General features: G+C 40.2%; 1 protein-coding gene across 3 annotated transcripts; it reads left to right on the top strand.

Moving 5' to 3' along the window:
- The first annotated feature begins 286 nt into the window (after positions 1-286).
- On the top strand, positions 287-18,139 carry sp3a (sp3a transcription factor). 3 transcript variants are annotated; one of them, XM_022198888.2, is made up of 7 exons: positions 287-483; positions 906-1,003; positions 2,475-2,561; positions 12,043-13,282; positions 14,626-14,812; positions 14,903-15,099; positions 16,126-18,139. In XM_022198888.2, exons 1-7 carry the CDS (start codon positions 477-479, stop codon positions 16,416-16,418), a joined length of 2,109 nt encoding a protein of 702 aa, XP_022054580.2. In that variant the 5' UTR covers positions 287-476; the 3' UTR covers positions 16,419-18,139. The 3 variants fall into 3 exon arrangements, with proteins under 3 accessions (XP_022054580.2, XP_022054579.2, XP_022054581.2); XM_022198887.2 differs by having other exon boundaries at positions 2,466-2,561; XM_022198889.2 differs by lacking the exon at positions 2,475-2,561 and having other exon boundaries at positions 288-483.
- Positions 18,140-24,701: the final 6,562 nt, after the last annotated feature.

The raw sequence follows: 24,701 nt of genomic DNA, 5'->3' as shown, positions 1-24,701 counted from the left end.
GTGTTTGACAAATAAAAAACCTAATTGCTCTTTTTTACCTGCTGTATTGCACACTGTTGGAGGCCACAAACACTCTTCTCAATGAATACTAACAAATAACAACAATGCAACTGAAGGTACACAATGTAATTACACCCTCACTGCCACCAACACTGTTAAACTGAAGATGCATAACAAACAGGAAAAGAATACAACAAAGGATGATTGACAGGTTGACTGACGAATAATAACACAGTGTGGGACACACGTAGCCAACCAGCTTTATGCAGAACGGCGGGATTTCCTGTATGTGACGCAGATACTCCCAGTCAACAGTGGAGGCCCCACCCTTTGTGTTCCCCACCGCCCGTCAATCAAAATAGAAAAAAATCTGACAGTTATCACCAATTTCTGCGTGTATACAATCGGTGTAATGTGCTGATCATGTCCGGTGGCTTGTGACTATCAGGACCCTCCGTTTTACGACAAGTCACGCAATGACTGGTATGTAAAATCTGTTGTTCTTCACCCACATAAGCTAACAGGCTATCTGAGGCATCCTCCGGCTAAATTAGCTCGCTAGCAGGCTAGCAGGGATTCTCGTTGGTGATATTGCTAATCAGCGCCGGCTAAGTTAGCTGTATCGGCTAACGCTCCGCTCGTTAGCTCAGCTAGCTGGATTAGCTTGTTTAGGACACATCACTTATTAGCTCTTCTTCAACTAATTATTGCTACATAGATATATTTGTTGAGGTTGTAGCTATCGGTATCCGCCAGTGGAGCTGTCGTGGGTTTATTGCTTCACAGTTTATCGACGTTAGAATATCGTTACAGATGCTAGTCCTCTGTGAATCTCAGGTTTGTTTAGCTAACGTTAGCCGTTCACTCACTTAGCTAACCTTTAACTTGTGCTTTTCACCTCACAGCCCCAGAACAGCCAATGAAACCAGATGATATGGCTGCCTTGGACGTGGACAGTAGTCAGAGCGACTTTATGCAGCAGGAGGAAGGCAGGGGCAATCAGGTAAGATTTCCCTCTTGGCATTATGAATCTCATTATGCGTTGTAGCTGCGTTTTCACTGAGTGGTGCCTACTGAAGTTCACACATTTCAAACTCGGAGGGGGGGTTTGTACCCTGATTTGAACCTCTCAGGCAACACTTCCTCCCAGGCTATTTACAAATCCCGCCTCCTTTGCTCTGGTTGAAGTAAACGACAGCCAGCTCTAAACAGTATTATGAATGTTGTCCTAGGTGCTGCCTGAGGGGCTCAACACTGGACAAGAACGTCCTTTAAAGGTCCCATATTGTGCCTTTTTAAAGCAAATTAATGAAAGCCTTCCATGTCCCCAGAGGGTGTCTTTCAAAATTTCCATTCAAAATAGTGCAGAGGTGGTTCACTGTACCATGACTGTTTTACTTCTGAGTTTAGTCATCTTCTGAAGAAGTTGTGTTTGTGTCTGAACTCTGAAGCTCTCAAAACCGCTGAACTGCTACTGTCTTCCTGAAGGAAACCTCTCTCTGCGTCTGTGACTCATAGTACAAAAACAAACAATTGATCACGTCAGCCAACACACACCTGAATGATTGTGAAAATGTGTTTCCATCACTTATATACCACTTATAACTTTGAGCGGTCATTTAACATGAAAGTATCTCAGAATTCACAACACAGCCATTGTTTTAAACTCATGTCTATGCTAAGTTTGTCACACGATGCTGCAGCTATAAAATAAGTAGTTTAATGATTAAGAGCCTTTTTAGAAATGGCAATGAAGAAACAGCCAGTTAACAAGTGGTCTTAATGAGCTGTTTCAGACTCTATTTCATCATTTTGTTGTCTGACAACTAAAGCTTGAACATATGTAAATAAAAGCTTTATGATGTCTCTCAACTTTACAGTTTGCACAGGGCTCTGATCTGTGAGCATACAGTCAAAGCTAATGGCAGCATTAAACATTATACACTATGGGATTTTCAGCAGCTGTGGCGACATTGTCAACAAAAATGACAGTAATCCACAAGATCTTGAGTTCTTCAGATAATGGGAGGTCATGAAGACTCTTGTGTTCACTCTCACAGCCAACAGCAGAAAATTTGGTCTGATTTGCTCCTGGCTGAGACATTTCAGAGTTAGCAGGAATGACTCTACAAAGTAAACAGACCTGGTGGACTGTGAGGCAGCTGCATTATTACACAAAGTTTGGGTGAGACAGCTAATGGTTTGTGGTTTAGGTTCAGTTCTTACTGACTTGTATAGCTGGTGTTTGAGGAATGGCAGACATAAACATCTTATGTCTTACCAGCTTTTGCTATACAGCTATAAGTTCATAACCACAAAACAAAATAAAAATGGATTTTCACCATATGGGACCTTTAACCTCTACACTTTAGTCTTCACTCTTTAGCAATGAGTCACACTTTCTGTGTGGCCCAGACTAATGGCCACCCACTTTCTTCCTTTTAAACCTTGCCCATTGCGGGTAGGACACTCAGCCATCACCCCTCGACCTGCTAGCAACGACCTGCACTAAGGTTGGGTCTCCATCGTCAGAGGTGGACAGAGGTGTTGCCGCTGATGTGGTAAGTCGGCACCTCTGCTACATCTGATACAGTTTAAGCAGAAGTGAAGCCTTCAGTCACAGTTGAGGGAAGTTGGGGGGAGTAGGGGTAAACCTGTGTTTGTTTGGTGGAGTTACAGCCACTGCATTTTGGCATCAAAACAGGAGGAAGTCTCATTGCCACAACTGGATCATTTTTACTACATTAAGTCCTGAGACAGACTCATTTGCAGTTTGGGCTTACAAGACTGTTCTTAATAGACTGTAGCCCCTTTCAGACATGCACTGCTTTCTGTTGCTCTGTCCGCCACTGAACATGTCGGCTTCTTCTCTGAACACTGGTACCTTTTTTTTGCTTGAAGTTGCGATGAAAGTCATACTAGGTTGGACCTGGTACCATTTCTGTATCACTTTCCACACAGCACAAGTATGAACTGCATGCTGTTATATTATTGGATCAGCATGGTCAACAATGGTACTTACAGTTGTGTGAAGTGATTTAGGGAAGGCGTTTTCACACTTCACCACCAGTATTGATCCTATCGTAATCTGAATGACAGAATGTCGTCACTAACAGACTGATGAAGCCAGCAGTGTTAAATATCCCATGTTTGAAAGGAACCTCTTTATTGGGATTGTGCCTGTGACTGCTATACATGACAATATACAAATACATCTGACAATTTATTCTGTTGCTTTGTGGTTAATCTGTTGTGCCGTCTAATATTAAACAGCAATTTTAACTGTTGTCCACAAATGGATCAGTTGCAACAGATCAAGACAAGCTGATAGAGGATGAATTTTGATTGTTTTTGTGTCTGGATTAGGTTTTACGTTTGAGCTTTCTTGTTCGACAGATTATCAACTGCTGGTACCCATGTGTCTTCATTGACACCAAAACAGTAAGGCAAATTGGGATTTTGAATTGTTGTTATTCCAAATTTTTGAATTGTTGTAATTTTAGTGTAATATTAATTAATTTTTGCATATATTCAACAACAGGAATTGTTCTGGACAGCAATCAGTTATTTTCAGGTATTCAGATTTCAGTTAGTAATAGTGGGAATTACATGTAAAGTATGAGTATTGTTGTTTATGTTGCTTAACAACATTTTTTCTGGAAGAGTTTGGGATTTCAACATCACAGTATGAGCTTGGATTACATTCTTGCTCTGATTGGACAAAAACAAAATCACAGCTCTTTATATCCTGCCTGCAAAGCTGCAATTTTTGTTTTTCATATTTTCACAAGAGGAACTTGTTTGACTGTGTTTGGTTCCATTTCTAATTGGTCCCAGTTTATTGCTGTATTCAATCTGAGTGCATAGTATTGCTAAATATTTTTTCATTAAAATCAAATGAAAGCAAAACACTGCTGAGAAACGTCTGTCATGACGCAGGGAGCACCACTTACAGCCATTCATTTCAAAGCAGCTGCGACGGAGTTAAGTCTGTATATAGATTAAATCAACACTTCATTACAGCTGTAGTAGCATGACAAAGTAGAGCATGTAAGAAAACATGTCTGGCTGTGTTCATGCAGCACCTGTTCGCTACAGTCGACACAAACTCAAGTGTGTTTGCCCGTTTGCTCTGGTTAGTTTTGCCTGTTAAAGCAGTGATATGTTAATTTTGGCTGAGCAGTGGCAACAGTGGACTCTGTGGCCACAAGTGGTAATTACAAGATTTTGGCGCATTAAACATTTAAGTGTTGTCGGATTTGAGAACACAACCTTGTCAGTAGCTCATGCAACAAACACAAAATTATCTTCTTTATTCAAACTAGTAATTTTACTGCCTGTATCAACAGACAAATTATTGTTACACAAGTTTGAGTACAGTACACCTTGCTTGTTTACACAGTGTTGGGATTTTGAATCACAGAGAGAAACAGCAATAAAAGAAAAATCTAATTCCCATACCAAACACAATTCAAATAATATATAGTCAAGCCTGACTAGTAAAGCAGATGCTATCTCTTACCATTAAAATGTCTAGCTGGTCTCTAGAAATCAGTACAAATGGGCTTGCTTGGCTTATAATCAAAACAGAACAAGTCAGCAGCTTTGTTAATATCGCTAAACATCAGTAGAGTGTAACAACACAAAATTTAGCAAGGTAGATAATGTTACTTTTATTTTGAGAAGCATTAGCCGCTGGGGAAAAACCGGTCTGAGATTTTGTCTTGCTTAGCCTGTTACTTGATCCCTCTTTTCTCCTCTTTGCTTCCTCAATGAATGGCCACTTTGCTCTCCTTATCTCTGCCAGCATATCTCTGCTAAGAATTTTCTTCTTTTTTTTGTGTCTCTGCACCAGCAACGATCATGACCAGAGGCATTACGTTTTGGGTTGTCTGTTCATTTGTCTCATCCTTGTGAACAAAATTTCACAGCGACACCTTCCTTTAAATTTGGCACAAATGTAGCGGTACTACGTTATGATTTATTGCTCTCGTTATTAATAATTGGGGCACCACCCTAGATCTCTAGGGAAAAAATTAATATTAATAAAATTATTAATATTCATAAAAATTTTGATCAATCTCATATCAAAAAGTCTTGAATCCTCGTTTAAATTGACCACATTCTACACAAAGAAACACAAGACTGTAATTTGGTCTAAAATGAAGTATTTATTAACTATTCTATGAAAATAATGACAAGTGAACTATATACAATGTAGATATGGTGTGTGTGTGTGTGTGTGCGTGCAGGACTACGTGTGTGCGTGGAATGTGGGAGTGTGTGTGTGTTGTGTGTGTGCATGTGTGAGGGATGTGGAAGTAGGTGCGAGAGAGAAGGAAATATGGTGAGGATTAGCCAGAGCTAACCTGACGAGGTAATCGGTAATTTGGATTAAGAATTCTAATGATTTGTAAAAGAATAAATTGATGAAGTGAATTAAATGACCAAGCGGTTAGTACATCACCCATAGAATGGAATCAGAGCAAACTCAGCTGGAGTTATTGAAGTGAACCGTCATGGGGCTGGGACTTGCGAGGCCTTCAGACTCGCAGCACACGGTCTGGACCTGCGGGTTCGGAGCGGTGCGTCGTCGTTGTGGTGGCCTAGATGTCCTGCCGCGGGTTGATCGGTTCTATGCAAAGACCTGGTCCAGCAGATCTCTGGAGTTCTCAGCTGAGTGCTTAAAAATGATGGTTCTCAGGCTTTAGCCAAGAAAAATGGGTGTTGATGAAAAACGGTCAAAATTAAGAAAAATAAATGCTGGTTCTGAATCGGTTCTTCAGATTAAAACGAATAACGTTGGTTTAAAATTGAGCAAAATGTCTCCTTAAGTTACAAAAATATTAAGAGATAAATAGTTAACAAACTTAGATGGTGAGGGAATTTTGAAGATAGGAAAAACGCGCTTTAGGTAAGAAAATAATGAGAGAGACTTTGGTTGGCCTCTCAGGAAGAGAGGGGTAAGAGAGTAGGTCGGTAAGAGGCAAGAGAGAAGAGTCGGTAAGAGAGGGTAAAATGTGGGCTACGGCTGACTTTATCTGTGGGTCCAGCTAAGGGGAGGACCTGGGCGGAGAGAGAGAACTTTTAGGCGCGAGTCTGGTGGAATTTGGAATCTCTTTGTTCTCACAAAGTAGAGAAGAAAGAGGAATCCAGAATGGATTAAAATATGACATTAAACGCGCAAAACACGATCTGTCTATCCCACCATATTCAGTTGTGTGAAAGTGAAATGTGTAGATTAATACATATGTTCATATTATGTGAATCATTTCATTCATAACTGTATGTTTATGTTTATGACATTAAAAATATGTATCACAGTGAGAATATAACAACAAGTCAGAGATTTGGTAACAGGTAAATACAATGGTCATCATTCAACCTAAATGGAGAGGAAATTCAGAGGTTAATACTGGAATTCATTCCAAAATCATAGTATCCTGGGGAAGAAATGATTAAACATCACAAATTAGTATCTAGACTTCTGTGAAAGATAGAATCTTGATTTTCGGATATGTTAATGATGAATGATTTCCATTGACGTTGGTAATCCTGTAAACACAAAATACATTCCAGAAATATTAATTTGGCAAGGTTTTTAAGTTCAGTTCCAGTTTCTTTGTTTCAGTCAAAGAGAGAGAGAGGGTGACTCCAGCCTTCAGCCATAAAGTTTTACGACTTGTTATCTGATCTGTGGAATGCAGAGACATCTCCGGCTGAGGGTCTCCTAAAGCTGAAAAGGGATGCTAGCATGAAAGTTCATTAAACAAACATCCATAGCATATAATTGAAAGTCATTGTCTTTTAAAAAGAAGAAGTTATTCCAGGGGTTTAAATGTTCACATGAGCTCCATCCTTCTGTGAATGAAAACCTACAGAAATACAAATGTCTCAATCCTCCTATAGAGATGGGTGTTGGTCAGTGCTGGAGAGGGGGAGCTTATCTGAGTTTTGATCAGCTCAGGAATTCCAGAGCCTTTGCAGTCTTGCTACATATTCCCCCACTTTGGAGCGATGTTCGTTGTATCAGACGAACTTCGGTCCAACATCAAGGTCATCCGTGGTGTCAGGATCAAACTCAGATGCTGCTCTGATTCAGGGCTGATGTTTATTAGTATCAGGAACAGGAATCCTAAGGGTTAGTGGGTTAGCTCCTGAAACAGCTTTATTACTGACTAGTAAGGTAAAGTAAAAGAATCAAGATTCTAATAAAGAGTAGATAAGTCCTATGGGCTTAGAGAATAAAAATAAAACAAAATAAGGTAAATTAAAACAAACCTAAAGCTATATATGTCACTTCTGAAAATGTAAATCCTTACAGAAGTGTTAGATCATGGTTAAATTGTCATTTAACCGTATGAGAGGTGTAATTGTCAGTAGTAGTGAATCCAAGGTGTTTTGTTAGAGTGAGAAGGTAGATGTATGATTTACCTAAAGCTGGTGTCTTGAAACGTGTCAGACAGAAGTATATTTATCTACCGGGTGAGCAGACAACCTGGAAAACAGAGTTATGAATTCACGATACTGGCAGTGATAAGAGACGCGAATCTTATGTTAACGAGAATCAAAACAGAGGCTACGGTCAGTTGTGCACCTGATACGATGGGTTTAACCCCCACTTGTACCTACGGAGTTTAACGAGGGTGCTAATAAAGATATTAAAGGGTGAACTTAACTGAAGACAAGACACCTGTGGTTGAGAGGACCTCAAGTGATTTTTCACTGAGTCTAAAAGGAAGGACAACAGCTCTGTTTGTGTTAGTATTAGTAAACTGTCTTGGTTTGTTGTGATTATATTATTTAATTTGGTAATTTCCTGACAATTTGATTGTATGGTTTAGTTGTTAACGTTAGGCATATGATTGTAAAGTTATTTATTTCCTTTTGTCTGCTAATTCAAAGTTGAATTTGTAAACTTAGTAATTTATTTCTTTGCCTGTTAGTTTTACAATTGGATTTGTAAAATTAAGTTATTTATTTTTTCTCTGTTAATTCTACAATTGGCTTGTAAAATTAAGTTATTTAATTCTGTTCTATTCTACACCTGTTGTTTTTCTCTAGGACGTTTAGTTTTTCCTAATTATCTATTTAGTTCTGGTATGAGATCTGACTGATTTATTGCTTCCCATGCAGTCTTTATGAAGTTTCGGTACGATTTTTATGTATTCATTCAAAGTGGACGGGTTTTTGTCCCTATCGATTTTGTTTTGATATATTACAGGATAGATTTTGTCCTTAATCCTGTAGTTGTCAGACCATTGAGGGAGGAGCTTTCGATTGAGCTTACCCCCACTTAGTTTAGTGTTCTCAGGTGGTTGGGCAGAGAGGTAGGACCATGTTTTGTCCCCCACTTGGTGGTTATTTTGCGTGAGGTTTTGGTCACTTACGTCAATCGTATAGTGGGAAGCTGTGTGAGCTGTATCAACACAGGCTTCCTCTGGCTGGAAGAGCCGGTGCAGTAGTAGAATCCTTTGTCTACCTGTCATTATTTTAAGGAGTGGAACTTTGGTTGTTTCATGTGGAGTTCCTGTGATGGCTATCAGAAGTAGGAGTCGTCTGGTTTTAAACTTTCTGTGGTTGGCTTTTCCTATCTGACCTGAGGTCTGGTGAACGGTGTTCAGGCTGGGATTTGCCCATGGTGATTCATGGCCGTGTGTCAACGTCACCCCCCTGTGGTTTTGGGTCACCACGAACGAAGGTGAAGTGAGAGGGCCAAAAGCATGAAAAAGTAGGCCGATGAACACCAGAAACGTGGCGAGGACAATAGAGAGGAGCCAAAAGTGAGAAGCCGAGGAGAAGTGCAGAGAGCGCAGAGTGTAGGTATTAGCACTCACAAGATCTGGAACCGGGCCCTGTGTGTCACAGTCAAGTGAAGGCAGGGTCATAAGGTCAGAGTCAGCTGCCAGGGAGACCAACACAGGAGAGTGAGTGGCCTGTGGGGCAGCAGAGGGAGGGCGAGTGAGCTCACTGGCTGACAGGGTGGGTGGGTGGGCACAAAATTCTGGGCTGGGCTGACATGTGGAGGCACCTGTCCAAGGAGCGTCCACAGGAATGTTCTGGATGGAGAAAGGAAGACCAGGGTCTAGTGGAAGCTGGAGGTTATGCAGTGCTGCCCTGCTGGTGCACTTGATACCTGCAGTGTCAGTGACATATTCAGACTGTGGACAGAGGTGGGTTGCAGGAGTGGAGTCATCCACTGTGCAGAGGAAGACATCATATGGGCTCTGTGGAGCTTGTAAGGTGTCGTCTGTCATGCCTGTGTGCTCTTGTCTGTAACTCTGTGTCACAGTGCCATCAGGAGCTGCGATTGGCAGGGGCTGGCGGACCTGTGCGTAGATTACAGAGCATTTAAAGTCAATTATGGGTCAAAGCGGTTGAGAAGGTCCTTACCCATAAGGAAAGGAGTGTTGTCCAGAGATGACACATACACTGGATGGATCAGGGTCATATGTCCTATCTGAAGCATCAATTCAGCCCTAGTGGACAACGGAGATCTAATATTAAACAGCAATTTTAACTGTTGTCCACAAATGGATCAGTTGCAACAGATCAAGACAAGCTGATAGAGGATGAATTTTGATTGTTTTGTGTCTGGATTAGGTTTTACGTTTGAGCTTTCTTGTTCGACAGATTATCAACTGCTGGTACCCATGTGTCTTCATTGACACCAAAACAGTAAGGCAAATTGGGATTTTGAATTGTTGTTATTCCAAATTTTTGAATTGTTGTAATTTTAGTGTAATATTAATTAATTTTTGCATATATTCAACAACAGGAATTGTTCTGGACAGCAATCAGTTATTTTCAGGTATTCAGATTTCAGTTAGTAATAGTGGGAATTACATGTAAAGTATGAGTATTGTTGTTTATGTTGCTTAACAACATTTTTTCTGGAAGAGTTTGGGATTTCAACATCACAGTATGAGCTTGGATTACATTCTTGCTCTGATTGGACAAAAACAAAATCACAGCTCTTTATATCCTGCCTGCAAAGCTGCAATTTTTGTTTTTCATATTTTCACAAGAGGAACTTGTTTGACTGTGTTTGGTTCCATTTCTAATTGGTCCCAGTTTATTGCTGTATTCAATCTGAGTGCATAGTATTGCTAAATATTTTTTCATTAAAATCAAATGAAAGCAAAACACTGCTGAGAAACGTCTGTCATGACGCAGGGAGCACCACTTACAGCCATTCATTTCAAAGCAGCTGCGACGGAGTTAAGTCTGTATATAGATTAAATCAACACTTCATTACAGCTGTAGTAGCATGACAAAGTAGAGCATGTAAGAAAACATGTCTGGCTGTGTTCATGCAGCACCTGTTCGCTACAGTCGACACAAACTCAAGTGTGTTTGCCCGTTTGCTCTGGTTAGTTTTGCCTGTTAAAGCAGTGATATGTTAATTTTGGCTGAGCAGTGGCAACAGTGGACTCTGTGGCCACAAGTGGTAATTACAAGATTTTGGCGCATTAAACATTTAAGTGTTGTCGGATTTGAGAACACAACCTTGTCAGTAGCTCATGCAACAAACACAAAATTATCTTCTTTATTCAAACTAGTAATTTTACTGCCTGTATCAACAGACAAATTATTGTTACACAAGTTTGAGTACAGTACACCTTGCTTGTTTACACAGTGTTGGGATTTTGAATCACAGAGAGAAACAGCAATAAAAGAAAAATCTAATTCCCATACCAAACACAATTCAAATAATATATAGTCAAGCCTGACTAGTAAAGCAGATGCTATCTCTTACCATTAAAATGTCTAGCTGGTCTCTAGAAATCAGTACAAATGGGCTTGCTTGGCTTATAATCAAAACAGAACAAGTCAGCAGCTTTGTTAATATCGCTAAACATCAGTAGAGTGTAACAACACAAAATTTAGCAAGGTAGATAATGTTACTTTTATTTTGAGAAGCATTAGCCGCTGGGGAAAAACCGGTCTGAGATTTTGTCTTGCTTAGCCTGTTACTTGATCCCTCTTTTCTCCTCTTTGCTTCCTCAATGAATGGCCACTTTGCTCTCCTTATCTCTGCCAGCATATCTCTGCTAAGAATTTTCTTCTTTTTTTTGTGTCTCTGCACCAGCAACGATCATGACCAGAGGCATTACGTTTTGGGTTGTCTGTTCATTTGTCTCATCCTTGTGAACAAAATTTCACAGCGACACCTTCCTTTAAATTTGGCACAAATGTTCGCTTGACCTGGAGGATGAACTGATTTTATTTTGCCAAATGCATCTTTGGTCATAAGTCAAGAATTCATGTGCTGGAGCTGACATGATTTAACAGAAGTAGTTATTTAAACTGCAACTTGGCTAGTTGGTGAAGGCCTACAAGCATGAGGGGGTAAATCTGGCAACCAGCCTTAAGGTGATGTTTATACTCAGAACACCGAGATAACACCTTCTTATAGCTAGCTCAAAACCCATAGTTGGTAGTATGTGTTAGTATAGTTCAGTTAAATGTTACACTCCATCAAAAAGATTTTTACAAAGCTGTTATTCAGAGGCTGGTGTGGATCAAACAACAAAATGAAGACTTCCTGAAAAGGTGTATTTAACGGTAAAGTAGATTGATTAAACCATCAAGCACTGTTGGGTTTCATCCATTGTTGCTGGTCTTGAGGGTTTTCCTATTATGTGAATTTTCTGTTAGACTTCAGGTGTAATTTCAGGGCTGCAATGTTCAGTTTGTTATACCTCATAACAAATCAAGCAATAACCTAAGACAAACTAGCATCAAAGAAGTCACAACAAAGGTGTGAACACTCATATGATTAAGTAAATAAGAATGGCAACACACAGGAGAAACAAAACTGTAAATTTCCTTCAGCTTCTACTGACACAGAGAATTTGGCTCATTTGACTCCCCCATATTTCAAATGTTGATGTTTTTCTTCAAAATAATGGTCTCGGTACAAACTTTCAAAAGCTGGTCATAATGAGACTTCTGAATGACTGTTTTTGCATTGCATAAGCTAATTTATTATGAACAGGTGCTTAATCATTTTTTAATGTCGCCCATTTTCTTTCCCAGACATCAGATCCATCTACTCAGCTCACTGGGACTGACAAATGGGAGGTGTTAACCCCCACAACAGCAGCAAAGGATGAGTCTGGAATAATACAGATCCAAAGTCAAGGAATATTAACATCAAATGGACAGTATGTTCTTCCTCTCCAGAACTTACAGAGTCAGCCAATCTTTGTGACATCGGGAACGGACGACTCGTCTGCCAATTCAGTGCCTAACATTCATTACCAAGTAATTCCTCAGATTCAGACAGCAGATGGACAGCTGAGCTTCTCCACATCCGGCGTGGAAGGACCAACTCTGACTCAGGACGCCACGGGGCAGATTCAGATCTTGCCCGATGGTAGCCAGAGTCTCAATGTGACATCAACTGCAAACATCCTTAACAACAACCAGAACCTCATATCACAGACTGGTAATGTCCAGCAGATCCAGGGGGTTTCTATTGGCAGCTCCACCTTCAACAACCAGGGCCAGGTTGTTACTAATGTGCCTGTGGGTTTGCCTGGGAACATTACCTTTGTTCCTATTAACAGCGTGGACTTGGACTCCCTTGGCCTGTCTGGTGCTCAAACTATAGCAACAGGGGTCACTGCTGACGGCCAGCTAATTATGGCGAGTCAGCCTGTGGATGGCTCAGAGAGTCTGGCTAAGACAGATGATCACCTCTCACAGACACTACCAGTTAATGACTCCAATGCAAATCCTGAGATATTTGTGCCAACGTCTTCCTCTCAGCTACAAGTTCCCGCAAACGAATCAGGTCTGCTGACGCAAGATGCTTCATTATCATCAGTGGCTACAGAGCAAGCCGACTCCAGTTCTGGTCTCCAAGAAGGCTTCATCCAGCAGAATCAGGAGCAGAGTGTCCAGGTGTCCTCAGCCCAGCCCATCATCCAGCTGCAGCAGGTTCCTGTTCAGACCACCAACGGTCAGGTGGTCCAGTCAGTGGCGACAGGTGGGCAGGGTCTGCAAAACGTGCAGCTGATCAACCCAGGAACCTTCATCATCCAAGCTCAAACAGTTACCCCATCGGGACAGATACAGTGGCAGACCTTCCAGGTGCAAGGAGTGCAGAACCTTCAGAACCTACAGCTGCCCACCACCCCACCTCAGCAGATAACTCTGGCACCAGTCCAGACCCTGTCACTGGGCAGCCTCGGCACAGGGCAGATCCCCAACCTGCAGACAGTGACGGTCAACTCAGTGGCTCAGCAGGAAGGAGGCACAGACACCCCCGGAGGTACAGCGGCTCTTTTTTTTTATTATTTAGCAGAGCAGACACTCATCTTAGAGACAATTATTTTTGAATATTTTGACTGCTTTGACCTCCTTTCAGGACTGTGTGGGCATCTGCAAACTGTGCCTAATTGACATCTTTCACGTTACCCAAATTGTACCTTTTTAAAGTGGAACAAATTAGAGCTTTTTTCTTGCTAGCGCATGGATTTTGTTGGTCTCTGATAATTCCTATCATAACTCCTCCTACCTGTGAGTAGAGGTGTAATCAGTGAGAGTAACTCCAAGCAACTAAGAGTGTGCAGAGCCTTTTAAAGGTTTTAATGTCTAAATGCTCTTTAATTGATTATTTTACATGCCATAATTATTTGCTAATGTTCTAAATTTTTATTTTCTTCCATTTTTGCTTCCTACTACTTTAATGTCTCTCAAAAAAGGTCCATCTTGAGAAAATTACTTTTAAATTGCCCAAATGTAGTCAATTACTGCTTTTATTAAGCTAATACAACAAAGGTCAAAGGAAATTTGTTTTTCGTGCTCAAAGCAGAGAATCCATCATGGCGTCTGCGTGGACGGTGTTACAGCTCTTGTCAATCACACCTAGTTTTTTAATATAGCCTGTATCGTTGTACACATTTAACTGACAATCATTTTAATTGTTAACTGATCTAATTATTTTATCCTTTAGATTAGGTTTTTTTTAATTAAAGACATTTTGACTTGCAGTGCATGAAAGCAAACATAAAAATTATTCCATTTCGCTCCTTTGGTTTCACAATCCTGAGATTATGTATGTAGGTTCACAATCACACTGTAATGGTTTACAGAAGGATCCTTGATGTTATTAAGTCTGCCTGTGCTTTTTCTGCTAAGTTAACATTTTGTAAAGCTCTTACCAGTAAAGACTATTTTTATTTGCTAATTTATTTAAACGTTATAAACATGTAAATGTAAATATATTGTATCATTTTGTACACATTTCTTCAAAAATTCACATTCTCAAACCCAACAAGTCCATGTCCTTAAAGCCACTTTGTTTAATTTGGATGTAATTATAGCTGTCAAAACATTGTGATGAAATTTTTAATTGTACCAAAATCCATCCATCCATTTTCTGCCACTCATGTGGGCCAAAAAGTCCACGCTGTACGCTTAATTAATTATCAGAATTGTCATTGATACATTTTCTGTCAATCACGGAACTGTGTTTTAATATGGAGTTTAACTTGGGAAATTTGCTGCCATGCTGTCAGTCACATGCAGTTACAAAGCAGCTGTCACTGTTCAGGCTTTCTGGCAACTTACTTCTGGAGCTTGTGTTGATATTAACGTACATATTAATTTCAGATATTCAGATCAAGGAAGAGCCAGACTCTGGAGACTGGCAGCTAAGTACAGACTCCACCCTGAACACAAGCGATCTGTCCCACCTCCGGGTCAGGCTGGTGGATGAGGAGGATCAGCTGGGCCAAGAGGGCAAGAGACTGCGCAGAGTGGCATGTACTTGCCCTAACTGCAAAGAGTCGGGTGGGAGGTGAGATGGCTTCACTGGTGCTTTTACTGGTTCTCGAGTCTGTATTTATAGCATATCTGGACTCTAAGTGTTCATACCCGTGTTTCTCAGGGGATCCAGCATGGGGAAGAAGAAGCAGCACATCTGCCACATCGCAGGCTGTGGGAAAGTGTACGGAAAAACATCACACCTGCGTGCACACCTGCGCTGGCATTCTGGGGAGCGACCTTTTGTTTGCAGCTGGATGTTCTGTGGGAAGAGGTTCACACGCAGCGATGAGCTGCAGAGACACCGGAGAACACACACAGGTGCCCTTTTTTTTGCTCCCTCAGTGTTTGCACATCAGGAAAACATCCATAAAATCAGTAAAATGTGTTAATTTGTGCCCTGCAAAGTGTGAGTCACGTAAGAAATAACAGCGTTTGCTCCCCTCTGGATTTACATGTAAAATGTCAGGTTAGGATTGAAGACCACTGTGAAAAACATATCCAGATTTCACAGACTTGGTGGCAATTTAACAGCTGAGAGTGAGGTTTAAACAGTTTCTTCTACAGCCTAATTCACAGGATCTGTTAACATCAGCGTCTACAACAAATACACTGCAATAATAGGTTGCTGTAGCCTGCAGGAATTCAGCTGTTATGTTTGGTTTTGTCCAGTGATTCACTGACCAGTCTGATTATGATGTAGCAACCATTTGCCACGCGTTGAAAGTAGTATGTCTTTAACATATGAAAAATCCGGCTAAATAAACTGACACAACATTATGATATACAGTATGTGATGACACTTAATGCACGGACAGACCTTTGAAAGGGACGTTTCCACTTGATCATACTGTAGTTGTGTTACCCTACCATATCATTGGCAGTCTGCGGTCTCTGACAGGACAGGCTCAAGCAGCATTTCATTACGCTGTCAGCTGCAAGATATGAACAGCTAGAATTCACAGTTAACTTTTCAAGTAGATATTTAGTAATTCTGGGCTCTTAATTGGTCCTAATTGTAATCAGTTGTATAGTATCAATTTGTCATTTTTGTCAGTGACAGATTGGCGTTGGGTAACTAATTCAGAATAACGCTGGACCCAGGTCATACCGCATTCTGTAACAGTACACAATACAACTCAATTAAGAATGTGAATCTCACTGACAGTTCTGGCCTTTTATTATTTTACGTTGCATTAAGTTTATTCAAAGATCAATCAAATTGAACTTTGCATGCCACTTTTTAAACTTCTTCTCATCTGTCTGATGATTGATGGTACATTTAATCCTCTCCAAACGTATTTAGCATTGAACTCCATCGTTCAAACTGTATTTTCTCGCTGGCAGGAGAGAAGAAGTTTGTCTGCCCGGAATGTTCCAAGCGATTCATGCGGAGCGACCACCTGGCGAAGCACATTAAAACTCATCAGAACAAAAAAGGCATGAACTCTGGCAGCGCCGTGGTGGCCTCGATGGAATCCGCGGGGTCCTCAGACAGTATCATCACCACGGCAGGCGGGACCACCCTCATCCTCACCAACATCCAGCAGGGCTCGAGCAACGCCCAGGACATCCTGGCCAACGCAGAGATCCCTCTCCAGCTCGTCACCACGGTAGCGGCAAGCGAAGTCATGGAGTGATTTACACTCTACTTATGAACTTCTGCAACCTCTCTCATACTGTATACTCCTACCTGCATTTTTATTCAAGTTTTGAAGGAAAAGCTAAAATTATAAATATATATATGTATCTATATATATATATTTTAACACAGAAATAGTCAGTCCATGCCCACTCTCAGTTTTTACTGAGTTAAAAACAAACAAGTGGAGACTAAAGGTGGAAAAAGACATTGCAGTAAACACACAAGGAAATGCCTTATTTTGTACAATATTGTGTAGTTGAAATTGTAGGATTCCAGTTTGTTTTAAATCTACTTATTCGTTGTTAATAATGTTTTTCATGAAAAAATATTATTGGTAAGTTGAGCAGTTTTTCCCCCTTGCTTTTTGTTGATGGTATACTTCGATGATGTCCTTGGTAAGCAACATTTGTTCAACAAAGACTAAATCTCACAGCAGAGCTAATTTTATCCAGCTGAGGTAAAGTTGTTGTTTATGTCTGTGCAAAATTTTCATGTTGCCTGTTTATTTTTTTTCTGTTATTATTATGCATCTTTGTTTCCTTGCAGTCAGTCCGTTCTCCATTTTTATGGATTTGCTCGCACCTACGACGTTTTGCAGGTGAAAATGAAAAACAATCAAAAATTTTTTTATTCTAATTCCTCTTGAACATATACTGTTGATATGATACACATTATTTGCTTATTAAATATTTTGACTGAACAGCTATTTATATTGGGCTTTACATAGACAATGCATTTGTGATATTGAAGGTCTGAAATATTTCAAATGGCTCCATTATATGTAATTCAGATGTGTTTTTGTAAAACCTTTTTGGAGGACTTCAAAACTAAAAAGGTGTTGTAATATAAAGAAAAAAGCCATGTTTTGGAGGTTAATTGCCAAATTTGACTACAAACTCAGGGTGACTTGTGACTGTGTGATATAAGTAGAGTAAATCACCCCAGTAGCTTCTCGGGCCATGGTGGGATGTTGTGAAGAAATGTTTTGTGATGGATGGAAAGTGGAGGTTAATTAAGCTGTCATCATGTTACCTATGCTCGTCTAATCTTACCATGTCAGGGTTTTTTTCTTCCTTTCTTTTTTTTTGGATAACATACTGCTCTGTTCATGTTATGGAAAGAGCTTTGCAGATTTTTTCACTAATATGTTGCTCCACCAGTCCTGTCATGCAGTTGGAAAAAAATCTGTGTATTACTGAAAGTGGTACTCTTTATAACAGCACTGTTCTTCTCACTTTAATCTCCTTTTGTATAAAATGTTTTGTATGCTTCCCAAGAAACTGTCCGTTATACTCATTGTCAGTAAATGTACAATGCCTCTGTCCTTGTTTTGTTTTCCTTTAACTGTATGTTACATTCCCCTTTTCCATTTTATGTTTTTTTTTATCTCTGTTTTGATCCCTCCTCCCCCAAATTATTGAATTGTTAAATTGAACACACATACACATGAACAGTGAATTTACTGGTGGCATATTTGTTTGTTTTTTTTCTTTTTTAAGATAATGAAAATTGTCTAATGCAGTTTGATTTCTTCCTATGATGTATGGTTGTTGTTTTTTTAGGAGTCTTTACAATCCGAATCAGATAGAAAGATGCTGGAATATTCTAACAGCATCCTCATCTCCTGTACTAAACACTGAAGGTTTAGCCTCACTCCAGTCTTCTGTACAAATATGTCAATATAACACCAATATAAATCTTTCTGTTACACTTGAATGTCCTTTCGTTTTACTTTATTTTAAAAATGCTTTTTTATTGTATCTTGTTTGTACCATGTCTGCTCTCTGAGGACGATTTGCGATGTCATACTAAACTGACTAAAGGTTTCAGGTTTTTTTTCTTGTCCTTTTTTGTGAAAGCTTTTGTTTTTGTCTCCTTTTGAAGACGTGCCACTCAGCCAAGAGTTTCATGCTCTGCACGGCTCGCTCTCAGGGTTAGCAGTCCAGTAGATGTCACTACAGCCAAGGGAGCCGGACGAGAGGTATGTTTGACCCCTTGACCTTCCCCATGTAGTGCTGCTAAGATGAGGACAGAAGTCTCTGAGGCTAACATGAGGTGCAGACCCTCAATTAACCACAAGTTAATGTCACACAGAAATGTCAGGAACGTATTCTGCTGCTGGAGAACAAAGTACTGTCTCATGACTTTGAACGAACCCTACAGAGGCTCGGGAGGTAACAGCTCCTGATTTTATGACCTGGATTCATGTGTATTGGAGTGGATTATCAAGAAAGCTTTTTAAATAAGCTGCTCTGTGTGGTTTCTGACTGCACACAGATTTCTGTCACTATCATTTACCAAAAGTGGTGATTTATTAATATTTTTAAATGAATATTGCCAGTCCACAGCAGCGCACACATGCTGCATCACTATCTTTATCCCTGTCACTAAATGGGACATTTTACTAATTAGGTACTGTTGCTATTTTTTTCCTTTAATATTAGACTGAAGACTGTGGCATAAGGGAGTTAAATACGTATTATAGCCTACCTGGTTTTAGTGCCTGTGAACATAATTAAAACGGTAGTCTATGAAAAGCTTTATCTGGTAAATCTCAGTGAAAAGCACATGGTTTTTGAGTCTTCGTCAATTTGCTGGAAACGAGTCAGAAAATGTGGTCTATAATGTTAAAAAGGTCTCGTCCGTTTTGTCATTCCTTTCATTTGCATAATTTAATGAATCCAATTCATTGTAATGCAATACCAAGTGCACCAGGAACATAGAATGACAGTTTGAGTTAATGAAATGTGTTAACGGTATCATCATTTACTTGTATGTTAATTAGTCCAATTAATTTCCCCTGCTCGGTAATCTGAATATTGTAATAATCTTTGCTCCCCTGCAGGAATGAAATCTATGATACACAGACCTCAGGGACAATCTGTGCTAAGAATCATGGTTTCTCCAGTTGTTAAGTGTTGCAGATTTGAAAAAAATTGAGTGCCTTGAGATATTTTTTTAAGGACTGAGATCCAAGAACACTTATGCTACATATAAATTTAGGTTTAATATCAATTACCACTGGTTGTGAATGATCTGCCTTACGCTTTTGTGATGCAAATCATACTCCAGCATTGCCCGGTATCAGAGCCAGGACAACTTTGTCTCGCTTGACAAAGTGCCATTGCTTTGTAACAAGAGGCATGGCTCCTCTGGACGCCGCAGATAAAAGCTGCCATCAGTGGGCGACGCTTCCCGGCAGCTCGGCAGGTTAAAGGGAGGAAAGAGGCATCGGCTGCTGAGCATGACACCATCCACACTGTCATTTCAACTGACCACTTGGATTGGAGGCCAACTTTGTCCACAAACTGTTCAAGCTCCTCTATTTAAGTGCTTACATTTTGTGTGCCAGCGTCCTCCTATATAATAATTAGAACCACTTTCAACAGCCCAGTTAAGGAGTCTTCAGAGGTGCATTCCATTTGTGTTTTTGCATTATAAAGAAACAGGACAAGCCTTTTGTGGCTTTGATTTGGTCCGACATCCGCACAGTTGCTCTTTGTAACTGATGTAGTCTTAACATTATGTTAAAGTGAAACAGAATTCAACTTGGGTCTTCTTTTGGGTGGTGGAAGGAAAGCTTTTTCAATTATTATTCAACTTGTAGACTCATGTTTTTGTGATGGACAGGTATCATTTCTTGCACTAGAAGTTGTTTGTGTGTTTTTATTGTATCAAATCGCTTTTGGTTGTTGTAGCTCGGTTTTTGAATAGCGATGTAATTGTACGTGGTGCTCAACTTCTCTTCCAATTCATGTGCAAAATGCATAAATACAATAACTATGCAGAGGGAAAGAAACACTGTAATCATGCAATAACATTTCCAACTGTATGTGTGATAGAATTCAAAACGCTATTGGGATTATGGTTCTTAACCATTGGGAGGTAATGTGAACTGTTGGCAGAAATGACTTATTTCATTATACTGTCCCAAATATACAAAATACTTCAGCGAGAGGGCTGCTTCTTCCCTATCTGTGCCCAATTTTAAACAGTTTTCCCCAGTTGTTGAAGGATAGGCCTGCAATTTTGCAAAATGACTATTATTTGCCTTTCTCAAGGAATCAACAACTTGAAAGTACAGTGCAATGAATTGTTGGGGTTCTGCAGCTGCATTCATTTACAATATGTGTTTTTTTTCTCTCTCACAGAATTTAAAGCGTAAAGCCTTTATTTAATTTTCTTTTGGGTGTGAAGTGCTAGTGTCTTCATAATTGAAAAGCACTCACCATCCTGCTTAGTATTTTGTTTACAGGCCGGTAATAATGTTGTTTTTCTCTTAAACTATTAGGACATTTGAAACTAGATTTGAGAAGTGTCTCGTGTTTCTACATTGCTGACACATTCTTGCCCTTGATCAACTGCAGAAGGCAGACAATAGCGCAGATCATTTTCCCCAGGCAAGGAAGCACAGCATGGATCAACTCAATAACCTGATATTCCCTGTCTACTGAATGTGGCCAATTTAGCAGAAGGTCAGCGCCTTTTTTTTCCTTTTTTTTTTTTTAACTCCAGAGACTATTTGGTGACCTCCCTCTGGAGCCCCAGCAGGACCAGAGGAGACAAACAGAATCGTCGAGCTAGAAAGCGCTCGTGTTGACATTGCGTTGAGATCTGGACGTCTCAAGGTGAACAGATACCTGGTGTGGGACAGTGGGGCTATTATGTAAACCTGATGGCCACGGCTGGCAATCGCACGCTTGTGGATTCAGTTTTTCATCTATTTTTTGGTCATTATTAACAGCGTCAGTGTGGACGTTAAAATTTAAACGTGTATACTGGGTAGAAAAGTACGGTGCATGCGTGTGTTGCTGCAAATCGTTTTCCGTGCAGAGGTGCCCTTCACAGCATCAAATTAAACACTCTTGTCTCAGGGAAATTATGGTCTGACTATGTTCTATTTCAAGAGGGTGGAATTCACATTGGGCCTATCTTTGCTATCTTTATTGTGAAATTTCTCTCTCCCACTGTTTTGCATTTATTGTATGTATGTTTTTTTTCCCAGATCCAACTGTGAAAATTGAATCAACAACATTGAGACACCTCCATCAAAATTTCCCACATTATACTGTTCTTTGTGCTCGCACACAGTATGTGTCTGTTTTTAGTGAGGAGACAATTGCATAAGATGACGTACGAGATCACTGAGAAGATTAGGAGGGATAATTTTTAGTCATTCCTCACAGCAGTCGTGTAGTTTTCACACTGTACGAAATAACTCTCTTTATTGTGCACCTCAAGGTCAAACGACTTCAACTTTCTCGGACTTGAGTCGAGAAAAAAAAATAGTGTACTCTCTGTATTTTTTTGTGGTGACAAGAGCCGGCCTTCAGCCCATTGAAAATGATTTTAGATATGAAAGGAGACGTTTTGTATCTGAAAATGTACATTAAATGGTGTCAACAGCATCCCAGAGGTCAGAGTAGAGTCCCCATGGAGACTGAATCTGGCTGCTGCGTTCGAAGGCTCGACACCCCCCTGAGTGGCGGCTCTGTGATGGCTCTCAGTTTCCCTCGTCATGTCCCTGGCAGCTTTGACACAGGTAATATGCATGCAGGCTGACAGTGCCTGGGATGTGCGGCAGAGACAATGATGTACATATCATTTTCCTCACTGACTGATTGAAGACTGTAATCTGTGCTGGACTTTCTCTCTGATTACACACGTCTCAGGGAGCAAAACAAGGACTCTGAGCTGCCACTGGGCACTGGGCTCATCCAGGGCTTTCAGCCTTCAAGAGGACTGAAGTCCGCCTTTAAGGTGAGCTCAATTTTCGTCCCATTTACACTATTGTTACAAGTGTCGGATAGAATGCATCTAGTAGATAGTGGTCAAACAGTGGCTGTCTGAAGATGACACAAGAACAGAGATGTATCTGGCACCCAAGGTCATCCTATTCCCATTTCCGGCACAGTCACAAATGTTTAGAGCTCCTGTAAAGGCACTCGCAAGGAGAAAAACAATATGAATTTTACATTCACCGGCATTGTGCTCTGCTCTTACAAAATGCAAAGTGTGTCCTACAAGCTCAACAGGCCAATACGAAATCCTGTCCAGCTTTGGCCAGCCATGAAATGCGGTCAGAGAATATGTTTCTTTGGTGCTCTATTGTTAAAAAAGAAAGCATTTCAAGGGGTTTTCTTGCATAATATGTAATGTTTGCAAACAGCAGACTCACACACTAAATACACTCTTAACCTGCCTGTGTAACCTTGTGAGGTACACTTGTGTCTTTATGTAAAACCTGAGAGACTTCTCTGTTGACAATAGGTCAATCCTTTACAGAAGGTACCTAGCACATTACAAGGTTGGTCTCCAGGGAGAAGTAATGGGTTCTGGGCAATTGACCAACCTGCCATGCTTTACTGCACCTGCACTGAGTTAGAGCTGTCATCATTACCACTTCCTCTAACGTTCCCCCACAGCAACCCAGACACTCCCACTTACAGCGATATTTCACTTTGGTGGAACATTTTCACTTTTTTACATGCATCCCCGCCGAGTGGAGGTAGTCTAAGTCTAAGATTTGAAGCATTAAGGTAACCTCTAGCAGGCGTTTGAGGTCCGCGCTAAAATACAACGTTTCCAGCAGTAGTTACCGGCTATGATCTGACTTGAACTTTCCAGATTGAGAGCCATGCTTTCCAAAAAGAGAAAATCATGAGGATGAAAGGTTGTAAAAGATGTCGCCCATATTTTCTCTGTGTCAAAATATGAAGAATATGAGGTTAGTCATTTGAATGCCATTTATGCTCTATTTTTGTCGGCTTATTCAAAATGATTGCAATATTGTACAGTCTCAAAATAATCATTAGGCAGTTCTGTGAAAAAACCGTTTGAATGGTTCATTAAAGTGAATAAAAAAGGAACAAGCTCCACCATTAGTTAGTTAATCAAGAATTGCTGTTACACTGCACCTTTAGCTTAATTTGTGTTTTTCATTAGTACAATCCTTTAGAAATTGTTGTACATTTAAATGAGTGCAGCTACACCACGGACAGAGGAGGAATCAGAACTGTGGAGGTCACAGACATCACACACACAGCTTACTGATTACAACACCCTCTGAAACCCAGATTAATCAATCCAAATAGAAGTTCATTATGTGCATTGACAGTATTATGTGGACAATAATCAGCGCCTTTTTTTCCGAACAAATACGTGAAAAGACAGGCCAGCTTTTGCTAACAATTTCTCAAGGTCCATTTTGTGACAACATGATCTTCATCAGGAGATCGAGTTTTCCCAAGTAGAACTATAGGTGTTCAAACTTCTTGTTTTTCTGAGCACTGAAGTGTTTATTAGGTTTTACAATGGCAGTTAAAATGCTCCGTTGTTTTAAGAATCCTCACATTATATTCAGTATTTTAAGTCAATCATCTAAATTAGTGAAACAGAAACTGATTCTGATGCTGGATGTAGACTCCCCTGGGTGCTAATGGTACAGTCCAACCACAAGCACAAAGCACTGACATGGAAGATTAGAGTCATTTTAAAAATTTTGCTCCAAAAATTGAATTCTGAGGCAACAGCACAAATGTGCACAATTAAATATTCAACTGAAAGTACCATGTTGTAATCATGAAAAAGCACAATACAAGTTTAAACCCATTTTTCATTCCATTTATATCGATGGTTTGAACTAAACAAAGAACTGCACAATGTTATACAAAGCCATTTCACCCAGAAAGTTTTGTTTTGCTGTCAGCGTAATTATCTGAGCTCACTCACTATGTATGTAACAGTCATTCTCAAACGGAAACCAGCAGACCTCTTTATTGTAATAAAAATGTTTAGCATGCAGGCGTTTTGAATGACAAATATCAGAAATTATCGCGGCCTTGGCGTAGAAGCCTGTAGCAACTTTGCTCTGACTTGCAGATGTTTTTCCCTCAGTTTTCACTTCCTCCTCCCACACATGTCTTATATCAGTATTTGCCGGATCCAAAACGACCAGCTTCGAAAATGAAGGAGAGGAACTTTACATTGTGCCAGAAAAAGGAATGGAAATTGCGGGCAGTGTCAGATAATTGAGCTTGTCGTAAGAGACATGTTAATAACAGACAGAGATGCAGAAGACTTGTCACTCCGTACCCTGGGTGACAGACTCTCTCTGCTGTTGATGAGCTGTTTTAGAGGGGAAATTGTTCCACGCAAACACCATCGTTATTACAAGCTGGCAAGCTGCTCGCTTGTGTACCCAATTCTGCTTGAACTGACAGAATCCAATTGACCGGCACATATTCATGCACTTTATTTTCTTTATTCTCACCAACAA

Source organism: Acanthochromis polyacanthus, chromosome 14 (genome assembly GCF_021347895.1).
Source record: "Acanthochromis polyacanthus isolate Apoly-LR-REF ecotype Palm Island chromosome 14, KAUST_Apoly_ChrSc, whole genome shotgun sequence".
In the NCBI taxonomy this organism is placed as follows: Eukaryota; Metazoa; Chordata; class Actinopteri; family Pomacentridae; genus Acanthochromis; species Acanthochromis polyacanthus.
Note: the sequence above shows the minus strand (reverse complement) of the source record. Positions and strands in the feature narration are given on the sequence as shown.